Source organism: Micropterus salmoides, unplaced genomic scaffold, assembly GCF_014851395.1.
Source record: "Micropterus salmoides isolate LMB-PRFRI ecotype aquatic unplaced genomic scaffold, ASM1485139v1 Ms_hic_scaffold_9, whole genome shotgun sequence".
Taxonomy (NCBI): Eukaryota; Metazoa; Chordata; class Actinopteri; order Centrarchiformes; family Centrarchidae; genus Micropterus; species Micropterus salmoides.
This window is the reverse complement of record NW_024044681.1, coordinates 25,765,276-25,777,394: the sequence shown is the minus strand read 5'-3', so window position 1 is coordinate 25,777,394 and position 12,119 is coordinate 25,765,276. Positions and strand designations below refer to the sequence as shown.

Below are 12,119 nucleotides of genomic sequence, written 5' to 3'. Positions count from 1 at the left end.
GGTACCTTGCTAGTAAGCAAACAAGCCATAAATGCGTTGAGACAAAATTATTGCAAACTTCTGACTGAACTTCTCCAGACAGCCCCTCACATGCGCACATCATGGAAATAAGTCCGCTGTGGAGTTGTTAGACGCACTGAATAACATGTATGACCAACCCATTTACTTTTTTGGAACTTTCACGCTGACTTTGAATCTTATTTATTTACTTTTTACAAAATGAAATCTGTTAATCCCCAAAAAGGCCAGGGGATGATGTAAAAATAAACAGAAATCAATTAAACATAAATCAAGGTTTCTGGAGCTAAATATCTAAGAACTTGCATGAGGAAATTTATTAGAAAAGAGTCACATTTTTAACATCACAATATCACCATCTACAGCAGTGAATTTAGAGCACTGTGATCCCTGAGATTATATCACTGCTCATTGTTAACATCATCATGGTCAGTTAAAACTTAGCAAGCTATTAGATACGATGGAATACTGATGTGCTGGTTGCTTAAGTCTGTATCAGACAAGTCTTCACTGTGTCAGCTCCTGGGCCTTGCATCAGGAGGCAGGAAGAACAATCCGCCCCACCAAAAAAAATTCAGAAATCACAAATAAAAAGTTGAGCTAAAGAAAGATTTATTGCAGCCCATTTTTCCTGGGCATATGTTTAGTACAAACTGTATACTGCTTACACAGACATTTTAAACTTTCATTGCATTTCGTAGTTGCTCACAGCTGTAGTGGCCTAATGTGACACAGCGTTTTAACAGGAACACAGGAAGGGCCTGAGAGCAAAAAAGAGAGACAATGGGGCAGCAGTGGATTTGGCAGAGCAGCAAGAAAAGAGAACAAGCAACATTTTAATAAATATATTATATATAAATAGGGTACGAATTATACAGTGACAATCGTGGGGGTCAACTTTTTTTCCAGGTCCAAAAGAAAACCCAGTACAGCACAGACGGCGGGCTTCAGTGAACTAAAATCTTACAATGCTTACAATATCCTTGCCTATTTAACTAATGTCATCAGTCTGTAGATGATGATAAATCAAATTTATTACACCAGTTCATGGGTGCCCCATACCAGATGACAATTTTTGTAGTCAGAGTTCACCAAGTATTCTAGAGCAAAACTGCCAGCAGGTCAGACACACAACAGCAGACCATCATGCCTACTCAAACCAGACCCACACTGTGTTGATACAGAACTAAAGACGCATAAAATACAGTCTACATTATTATCTCTAATTCCATTTTTAACATTCTCATCAAGTTTAAAGTTTCAACATACTCTTTTTTAGCACATATCTCCTTTCCTCTTGCTCATGTTGACTGTGAATGATGTAAGCTGCGTCCAATAAAACAGATGTCTGACAAGAGTTAAAACAAATGCCATGTTTATTGCGAAAGGACTTACAAAAGACTTCAAATGAAATAATAAACTCTATATTGATGTAAAAATGTACAATACTCTACAATATCTAATCGCCAATTTCACTGCTCATGCCTAAACACTCGTGTTAGCTGACAATTACATAAAAAATGAATTTACATAGTTATAATAAAATGATAGGGTGGACTCTCAGGTAGCTAACATCAGATAGCTAATTTTAAGTAAAAGAAATGCTAATTACGAATCTCTGAAGGTAGGAAAGTTAAGTGTATTAAAGCAGCTAGATAGTTAACTACTGATATTAACCTGCAGCGTCTCCATTAGCGTGTGATGCACCGGACTGGAGCAGCTGCGCTGTGAGTGATGCAAACGGACAAGACGTTCAACTGATGTCAATGTTAGGAAATGGTACGGTCCATTTTAGGGGTGTCTGAAATCGTATTCAAGATTCTTGAATATAAAAAGGCGTGAGTACGGGAAATATATTGCAATATTTACAAATACAGGTAAGAAATACCCCCCTGAACTGTTGGTTTTGCTGCTTTTGGGGGGGTCCAAGCCAGTAATTCGAACCATGTATATAAATAAAACGATAGTGCCCCAAGACTCGTACGGTCTGGCCGGTACATACACTCCAGCAGCTGAATCAGAACCACTCACTCACAAAAAAATAAATAGAAAAAAGGCACAAGAAAAGGTGACAATGGAAAAAAAAACAAGGGCAACTCTTTGAAAACCTCTGAAATGACATGAGTGGAGTCAGAAGTGAATACTCCTTTGTCCATGCAAACAGAGAAATGACACGCACCTAAACTGAAGAACAGCAATGTAATAAAGCTACATGCTAAATAGCTTCTACTCCTGGGTGTGGGGGCATCTTATGACGCAGTAATGCTCAAGCACCGTTTGTAGAAATGCAGAAAATAGAAACCTCCGTATAATGGAATGCAATCCAATCGCCCTGTAATACATTCCACGCTACTAAAACTTGGGTGTTACGGCAGCAACAGAGTGCTGTGGAAGGAGCATTATCAAAAGGAAGTCCTATCTGAAAATACAGTATAGGACTGTACCTGGACTGGTAATATTGCAGTGTTATCTGTGGTTGTGATTTGAAAAAATACTTTGTACTACACTTATATCAAACATCCCACCTATCAAGGTACAGCCCGAGACATGTGATTATCCAGTGGCTTATTGCATTATACTACAGATTCAGCAGCTGCATAAGTATTTTTTCAAGCTTCTCCACCTTCCCTGCAACATTTTCCCCCTCTTCCTCAACTCAACTGAAAAAGAGGAGAAGAAAAAATTAGAAATTCTCTCAACATTTCAGAGAGCTGGGCGCAGCCCTTGTTTCGCTTTCTCCACCACACACACACACACACACACACACACACACACACACACAGCGAGAAGCAGTGGGGCAGAGAAAAGGAGGTAGTTGGTGAGGTCTTAAAAAATTCTTCTCACATACTGCCTCTATTCCATCAAAAAGACTTTGGTGCATCTCAAATGTGACAAAGGGTCTGGTGGATAGATTAAGATGTGAAAATGTGAATATGTTCATCATCATAATGAATACAGTCATTTTTAATGCAGCAAATTACAAAAATGAGCTGTAATTGATTCAGTGGAGTTTCTTCTTCGTCCATTCATAGAGTTCCAGCAAATAGGAAGCGATCACTTATCTGACTATTTCAAACATCTGTGTCCCATGTGTCTGACAAATGTTGTTTGCTATGCCCATTCGGAGGGAAATTGGCACTTCCCTAATTAATACTCTAGCTTAACCAACTGAATGGATAGTTGCAGTGCACTATTCACAGACTCAGCAGTTACCCTTTTTAATGCTGGATGTCACACTTGTAATTCTGATCTAAAAATGGACTATCATGAAAATTTTAGGTTTTAATTTATACTGAAAAACTGGTTATTTTGAGTAGGTTCTATAACAAAGAAAATCAGGACTTCCAGTATTTAAATATGAGAATATTTATGAGAGAATGTCTTTATGTACTTCAGTAAAATTGCAATGAAAATCTGCAAAACAGTAAACGCAAAAAACACAAAGTATATGCTGACAGATATGTGAATTTCACGAAGTTTAGCGATCACGTTGCATCTGCTTTAGTCTCCTCACATGTTTGATCAGGTGCAACTATAAAAACTGTGAAGAAAACCTATTAAGCATTAGGTCCGAAGCATTTGTGGTTCACTCTGTCCAGGACAAACTATCCATGAACTCCAGATAATTGCCCCAATCACTGTTAATAACCTTAGCAGTCTGTACACTATAATGAGTCAGTAATTACGCCTCATAATCAAAGAGCACTTTAAGGTCAAAGCTTCTATGAGGAAGGGCTGGGGAATTTATGAGTACCTAAAATTAAGTTTAAAAAAAAACAGTTTCAATGAGCATTGCAAGTGACCTGCGTGTGGGTGGAGCAGGCAATCTGTAAGCATGTACCAAACACTTAATCAACCTGAAGGATGCTGTAAGAAGGAACACGGCCCAGCTGAGTATGTGTAAACCAAAAGGACTAAGGAATAATATTAATTTGTAAAGAAAGTTTGTGTAGTAAGCTGAACTGTAACGTCACTGCAGATATGTGGAATTATTCAGCATATGTAGACTAAGCAGGGGACGTGTACCCAATGTGTACTTAAGAAGTGTCAGCATAATTTCCCCTGGACTCAAATGAGTAGAGAGGCATAGCTTTGCATACAAAGGGGCTTAATCTGTCACTATCTAAACAGAGATGCAGAATTAATTGCAGATCCTTCCACAATGATACAGGTCAGCAATATTGAATTTTAATTTATTTTTTTATTCCCCCGACTGTCCTGGTGTGGTACACCTTCCATTGTGTGTGGCCAGTTACAACCTCTGAATTCACAATATGCAGCTATGTGAGCGGAGCGAAGCAAAGGTATTAGGGAAGGGGGGCTTCAGAGGGAATGAGTGGAACCTCTATGAAAAGGTGAAGCAATAAAAGAGATGCAACTGGAAAAGAAGCTCTGACCTGATCCGCTGATAGGGTCAGCATTCAGAATTATCTATTAAGATAGGAGTTTTGGGAACGTCTGCTGTAGACTGGATACAGATTTGTTTTTCCCAATCCAGTCTTTAAACCTGCAATAACAGATTTTTTGACCAAATGATCTCTCAGGGCTCGACGGTAACAGATTTGTCCAGTTGCCCTGCAGATGATTTTCAAGGCAAGCAGTACCATGGTTAGTTTTACAAGTCTCACTTTTTATTTTTGCTGCTCACGTGATGCATCCAATGGGGGGGAGTCCAATCAAGTTTCTGCGATGCATCTGTGTTTTCTAGTGTTATTTTTGTAACATAACACCATCCACTGCCAAGTCAGCCTGCTTGATGAAGCTCTACCCAACTTCATTACTGTTCACCTTTAAGAAGGCAGGAGTGTGTGTCGGTGTATGTGATGAGCATGGACATGACAGTTTCACCTGACTGAACTCACTTGATGCTCTGCCAGCCAGACTGCCTGTGCCTCCCCTCCGGCCTTTCCATGAAAATAAATGATTCCTGGGTGGCTATTGCATTTTGCACGAAATGGCCACAAGTCAATAACTTAGTGTCCATTCCAAAGGGCAGGTAAATTAAAAGCTCTACCTGAGTCTCTAAAGGTTTGAATTTTTCCAGCTGTTGAGTGCATGTGTCTCTGGTTTAAACGCACAAATAAACACATATGAATATAAAACCCTGACAATACTGGCCTCATTCAAAAACACTGGCAGATGTACTCCAAAAGGGGGCATTCAATGTTCTGCAGTTTTCAAGCAAACAATTAAGCAAACTCATTTAAAATGTTTTAGAAAGATGTGTTGTTTCATCTCACTGACTACCTAGCCAGGCGTTTATAGACCATATTATTCATTCACATGTTATGTTTTCATTTAAGAAAAGGCACCAAAACGAAGAAGCCAACACACGTAAGAGTAAGACACAAGTAACAAACACAGCATATCAATAGGTCATGACAACAGCCCAAAAATATCCTGTCAAATAATGCGTGCTACTTCTTGTGATTTTATCTATACATTATGTGTGGATTTGTGATCTAACTTGCACTTTAAAGAACAATCACATACAGTATGTTGGCCAAGAACAGCATCTCTGCTGGCATATCATCCCTGACTAAGTTCACTTAACACATAAATCACAATGACATATCTGGTGAGACACTTGAGTATAATTCCACTGTTATATATTTTTTAAACCATGAAAAATAAAAAGTTTTATCAGTGCAAGTTCAAAGTCAAAGTAAAAAAAAGTCCTCCAGTTCAAACCTGGCTCTTAATCAGTTTGATGCCAGCTGTCAATCTATGTTCAGATTATTTTAGAATGGATCAACTGTTCAACTGATCGAACAAATTAATATAGGTTTGTAATTAAGTAGGTTTCAAAGAAAAATATGAAAACTAATGGCCTATTTACCTGAGAGACTGCAAATCTCACAGCACAGGGGATTCAGCAGCAGCAGCAGCAGGAGGATTTGACATCCACATGAGACATGTGAAGCATCGAGTCACAAAAAATCTGTTAAACAGACCGTCAAAGCTTTCGTTTTACCTATAGCTGTGCAATCTGTCTGGAGTTTAACACTGGAGACATCTCTAAAGACTAGGTGGCTTTGAGTAAAGTCTAAAGCTATTTTACGAGCCGCCAGCATGTTCAGAGAAGGTTGTATTTTTAAAAACTGTGCATTTCTTTAAAACAAACTAATTAAATCTGTAGAACCAAGGGACAGCAGCAGATAAATCACTTTTAGACTCTGATGTGCTAAAGAAAAATATGAAGGTCAAAATGTGCAAGGTGCGATTTCTTTTTTCTATAAAGGGATTGATTTTCTAGCATTTTGTCTTAATGAGACTGTTGACAATAAGAAAAAGGGAACATGGGGGAGAGAAAAGGGGTATGACATGTGGTAAAGGTCCCTGACTGCAATTGATCAGGCTCTGCCGCAGTTAAGGCTGCTGGCTCAACATGACGCCTCCAAGAGGTGATTACTAAAGACAGCAGTTACACATATTTAGTGCTTAACACTGAACCACAGAAAGATGAAGGATGGCATTCATTTCAAGGACATTTTGTGGAATGAAAGATTACTACTTACTAACTGTGCTGAAGATTATTCCATGAGCCATTCAGGCAGTGAACCTTAACCATTCCTTGCTAGCATGAAATCTGCACCACAAGCAGTTCACCAGTCTATATATAGATTAGGGTGGTTTCAAAACAGGCATGCACATTGTGCAAACAAATCTTAATTCTTTATACATCCTCTACATCATATATTGAAAAAAACTCTCTCACCTGTGTCCTCCGTCATTCTGCTGCTTTGGATACATATATAAAGATTACCCTAGCAGTAAACCAAGTTAAAAATGCCTCCAAAGCCAAATGGGCAGAGGCACCACTGAAAGGGCCTATAAAGAGTGACTTCTCCCTGACCACAGAGTAACCTATAATTGGGGGCCCAATATCACCCTGCCTAAAAACACAGCGTACAGCATACACGTTTCAAAATAGTAAGTGGTGTGGTGGGGCAGAGCCACACTGGGCAGAGTAAGGTGGAGCATCAAGGCTTGAATATGCTTCACTTGAAGCGCTTGCCTACGAAGACACGCACGTGTCATCCGCAGCCAATTAAGTACACTTGATGCATTCTCGTCCTTGCACTTTCACTGACAGAGTTGTCACAGTTCTAAAAAGGACACATTAACATGATATGAGAAGATTCTTTTCTTGCTTTTATACAATGTCACGTGTAGAAAATGAAGTAAATAGTGTGCATACACAACTCCAACCGGGTCCTGGTTAATGCTGAGATACCTGAACTCACTGATAACAGTAGTTATGTCACTTTTAGCACATTTAAACAATTTTGAAAAAACTGCCACTAATCCAAAATTAAACTACTGAATCAATATTAAATATCTATCCATCCATCCTTGTATATCACACAGAAATGTACAGTACGGCTGGTTTACGACTACATAATAATTCAATATTATATAGTAAGTATGAACATTTGCTGTGTTGCTACAGAAAGTGATTTAAATGCATACAACATAAGAGGTCCATTAACAATCAAAGATATTTACCACTAGGAAAGACATTTTTGCATCTATGGTCCCACTGTGGTGTTACTTGAGCGGCTTTATTTTGAAGGAGCTTTATCACACACAAAGACCCCAAACAAATCACCAACAATGAGGCGCACAGTAAACATATCTGCAGACTAGAGACTGAAGATTTGGATTTACCTAGACAATTCAGTTTATCACTCAGTATATCACTCTTATTATTCCTCTAAATGATGTGCTACAACATATTTTTAACCAATGTATTACAGATCCTATGCCACAGAGTTAGAAATGAAGCTCAAATAACTGGAAGGTTGCCTGTGTAATCTACAGACTGTCTGGATGAATCTGGGTGGGGGAGTGAAAAACCAGTGCTTGCATGTCAGTTGTTACAACCACTAAGTTGCCCTTGAGCAAGTTCCCTTAACTCCCAACTGCTCCACAGGAGCTGCTCAGTGGCCAACAGATAAGACTGTGGCTGTACTGGACAGCTTCCAGGTTTTGAATGTGTGTGACTGTGTGTGTGTGTGTGTGTGTGTGTGTGTGTGTGTGTGTGTGTGTGTGTGTGTGTGTGTGTGTGTGTGTGTGTGTGAGAGAGAGAGAGAGACAAGCAGGGTTTTACAGCGAAACTACAGTACACTAGTTAAATAAAAATAATAAACCAAAATAAAACAATAATTACCAAGTCAATAGTGCCAACAGTAAAGCATTTGTCATAAATGTTGTTAAAGAGCTTACAAAGTGACAGAATTTAGTCAAGACATTTGTAAGGTTTACTTGGACTGCATGTGGTATATAGTAAATGACCGGACATATTTTTGTACAATTAGCACTAGTGAGATGTCACCTGTTTCACTGAGGAGGTTTAAAGGAGAATGTGCAAAAACAGAGGCTATAGCTTATACATAGAGAGCATATATACTTCTTGCTGTGATGCAGTGATGTTCAAAATAAATATTCTGTAAAACTAGCAAAATTAAGCTCTTAAGCTTAAAAATAAAGCCGGTAACTGATAGCTAGAGACGGCATAAATCCAATTTTGTAAAAATCCCTCCTATTAAGCATTGTTAGCCTATGAAGTTACCTTTTGGCTGCCAGCTAGCCATGAAAACTATGGGGGTTTTCATGGCTAGAGGGGTTTTCACTCTTTGTAGGCCAAAGCCATGTTACTATTCAAAAGTCAAACAAGACACTCGTCCATTTCAGCAGAGCACAGGAACAGGGTTAAAGACAGAGGATGGCGAGAGGCTGTGAGAAGCACTTCCATTCTACCCTTCCCCCCCTCCTGAACAGTAGCAGATGACAATAGCTTCTAAACCAGGGCAAGCCAGACATCCTGACAAAGGCAGGCTCCTCCCAAGCTGCTGAGTCCCTGTTCCCAAATAAACACAGCCACAGGGAGAGGGCAAGAGTGAGGAGATGTGGTGCTTGCCATGTCCGGACTAGCGGCAAAATGAGTCCTTTTGCCCAGGAGCACAGCATTCTGCCAGCAAACCATAAAGTGCATGATGGACACGGCAAATCTCTTGACACACTGCAAGGTTCAATCGCTTTCTGCCTAATTAAGGCTGCAACAAAAAATAATGGTGTCACAATAATTTAAAAAACAAAAAAACAAAGTGAAAAGCAAACAAATGAATCCCTATATACATTGCCACAATTGTATAATGTTAATACTATGTCACTCTTACTCACATGTAGGCAGGCGAAAGGGGTGAGGACCTGGATGTCTTAAGAACTGGCACTGGGAATTTCCAGCTAACAGGAGAACCGCTTTTCCATTTTAACGGCATGTTGTTGTCACCAGAATGGTGCTACAGCAATACCAACAGCAAAGACCATTTCCATGAAAAGGTTTCCAATGCAGTATTCCATCCCACTCTGCCCACACCATTTAAGAGGGAGGGAGAGCAGCAGCGGCAGCAGCAGTAGCAGCAGCAGCAGCAGCTACAGAAATACACTGGTAGAGGCAGTGCGGGCTACAGCCAGGGTTGTGACTTTAGCGGCAGCACTGAGAAGCCAATAGACTGCATCCACCAAGAATATTTGCCCTGCTGCATTCACGGCTGTCTCCTGGTGGAAGGGGGGATAGAAGCCCTGCCTTCCCATCACCCTTTCAGGGATTGTGAACAGCCCAGTAGCTAGGCAACAGTGCCACCTTGTTAAAGGACTTGTGATTACAGGTCTGGTGTGCTTTGGAAAGAATGGTAAAGAGAGGTAAAGGAGTAGGAGAAAGAGAGAAAACTATAATGAAATTCAAACAATTCAATTACTTGGAGCCAAATAAAGTTGCCATCCTCTAGGGTTTAACGTGTGATTCTGTGAAGCTCCAAATTAAATTTCAGGCCAGGGTGATATTGAAACTGTAAGTCTTTAACTATCCAATGATGCCCAGTCTATGGAGCTAGGAGCACTACAGACGTATTGTTTTTCTAGTGGATGTAGTAGTGAAATCCTGCAGATATAAAATTTGGATTATCTTTTCACCACATGCCTTGTCACCATGGTATTCCAACTTTCAAGAGTGTATCTTAGAGCTGCACAAATCTCTCTACTTAATATATAGGCTTTTTCCACACATGGTTGTTTTGTGCTTTGGCTAAACATAACAGTGGGATTTATGTGCACTTTATGTGTATTACTCTGGAGATTTCATGGGTGCGGCCAGCCATAGTCAGCTTTGGTGCATTCAGTGTAAAGCAATAGCGATGGACCCAACAGAGATCAACAAACAACTTATAAAGGCTATTGCATACTGAAGTGCCAATATAGTTTTAAGCTATACATTTCATTGAATTAAATTGTCAGGCATCGATACACCACAGAATGTGCCAAAAGTTGGGTGAGGGTACCTATGGAAGTCCAGTAGTCATCATTAGGCCCTGCAGTGGGTATCAGGCTGTGCTGTCATAAATCTACAGGGCCCTCTGACAGGCCAAACCACTCACTAAACCTGACCTGACATACCTTTAAGCTGCCTTTAAATCTTACTCTCACCTAAGCAAAGAGCAGATTCTCTGCAGCTTGACTCAGCATTACATCTACTTTGTAACTTTGAAAAACCATAGCAGTGTGGATGTAGCCTAATATTACCCCACTCCTGCAGAAGTTAAAATGTGTCTAAAGGGGATAATTCCAGCGGAGCAATAACTAGCCTAATGCACAGCAGAGTATAGGGCAGGTAGACTTAAAAGATGTTATGAATTCTCATCAAATGATGACGTTAGTCTCTTAATATTAGGTATTTTTTTGTCAGAGAACACAGATGTGGGAGAGATTCTGAATGTGCAGAAAGTTTTGAACATGAGCAGAAACCTGCTAAAACACAAGTCCAGGAATTTAAACTTTAATTAAAATTAACCTATTTGAGATGAAAAGGTGCCACATGCACACCCCCGTGCAAAAGACACAAAAGAGGAGGGAAAACTCATGACTGCATGTGTGCTGACTCAGCAGGGATTTTTATTAAATTATAAATTTTGATCTATAGGAGAGGCGATTTAAAAGCAATAGCTACAGAATATCTGAAAGCCTTAGTGCATTATATTCTATACATTTTTTAGATTTTAAATTGTCACCTTCTGCCTGAATGTTCCCCTTTGCATAAATTAAGAAGGCAGGAAATTAAGTCCTCAATGCTTAAATTTTTGTGGGGGACCCACCTCTTCATTTCAGTCATCTCCACTATTGAAACTAAACCAATGCAGTTGAATTTCAAGAAATCTACCACATACTGCAAGAAAACAGTCTCTGGGTTGACTCACAGCTTCTGGAGGGGCATAGGTTTGGTCTCCTAATTCAGGATATGCTGTTGAGGTTGACAAGTATGATGATCACACTTTTATTTTGACGTACATTGGGCACGCACGTGTTACTTTGTGTTGAAAAGTGGTGGGGACATAGGAGCTCTGATTAGAGGCGTTGTGATACAAGTGTGTCACAAGACTTGACGATAGTCAAAACCAAGATGAGAAGATTTGTAACATAATTTTGAAGAAATGAGCATGGGGTCTGGGTGTCCTCCCCCAGAAGATTTTGAGCATTAGGCACTTAATTTCCTGCATTCTGGAGACATTTTCTGCTCCAATTCATGGTAGAAATGTCTTTATTTATATAAAGAGAAATTCAGCGATTAATATAAAAATATTACTGAATAATACAGTAATCAGCAGCTCGTTTTTTTTTGCTTAAGTTACTTTTTTTTGGACAATTCACATTTGTTTCTTCTATATTTAAATTGCATTGCATGTTTTCTTATTGTGCAAATAAACCCTCGTCAAAGCAGTTTCATTTCTTAGTTAACATTTCTTAGTGCAAGCTATTTTTCAGAACATTTTAACAAATGCTTTCAAAAAGTGAGGGGGACAAAATCAGCCATTTCAAAATGTGGTGGGAACATGTACCCAGCGTCCCCAGTGCAAATGACACCTATGTAAGACCGAATCAGGAGGCCAAATGTGAGTGTCTGTGTCATCCTTTTATAAAGTCCTCGATTTTTGCCCACGAGGTCAGCAGCATTTTCAAACAAACGTTGTTTTAATCTGGATGGGACTTGGAACAAAAGGTCTCCGTTTTAAAACGAAAACAGAAAAAGAGAGAGGCAGTCAACT

General features: G+C 39.5%; 1 protein-coding gene across 2 annotated transcripts in view; it reads right to left on the bottom strand.

Moving 5' to 3' along the window:
• The window catches only part of klhl13 (kelch-like family member 13), a 45,458-nt gene that overhangs the window by 23,516 nt on the left and 9,823 nt on the right, over nt 1-12,119 (bottom strand). Inside the window, exon 1 of one of the 2 annotated variants that reach the window (XM_038708099.1) lies at nt 9,205-9,302. The exons of the other annotated variant lie outside the window; for it this stretch is intronic. Coding sequence (XP_038564027.1) covers nt 9,205-9,302 — 98 coding nt within the window. Of the gene's footprint in view, nt 1-9,204; nt 9,303-12,119 lie in introns of those variants that run through there. 2 annotated transcript variants of the gene reach the window in all.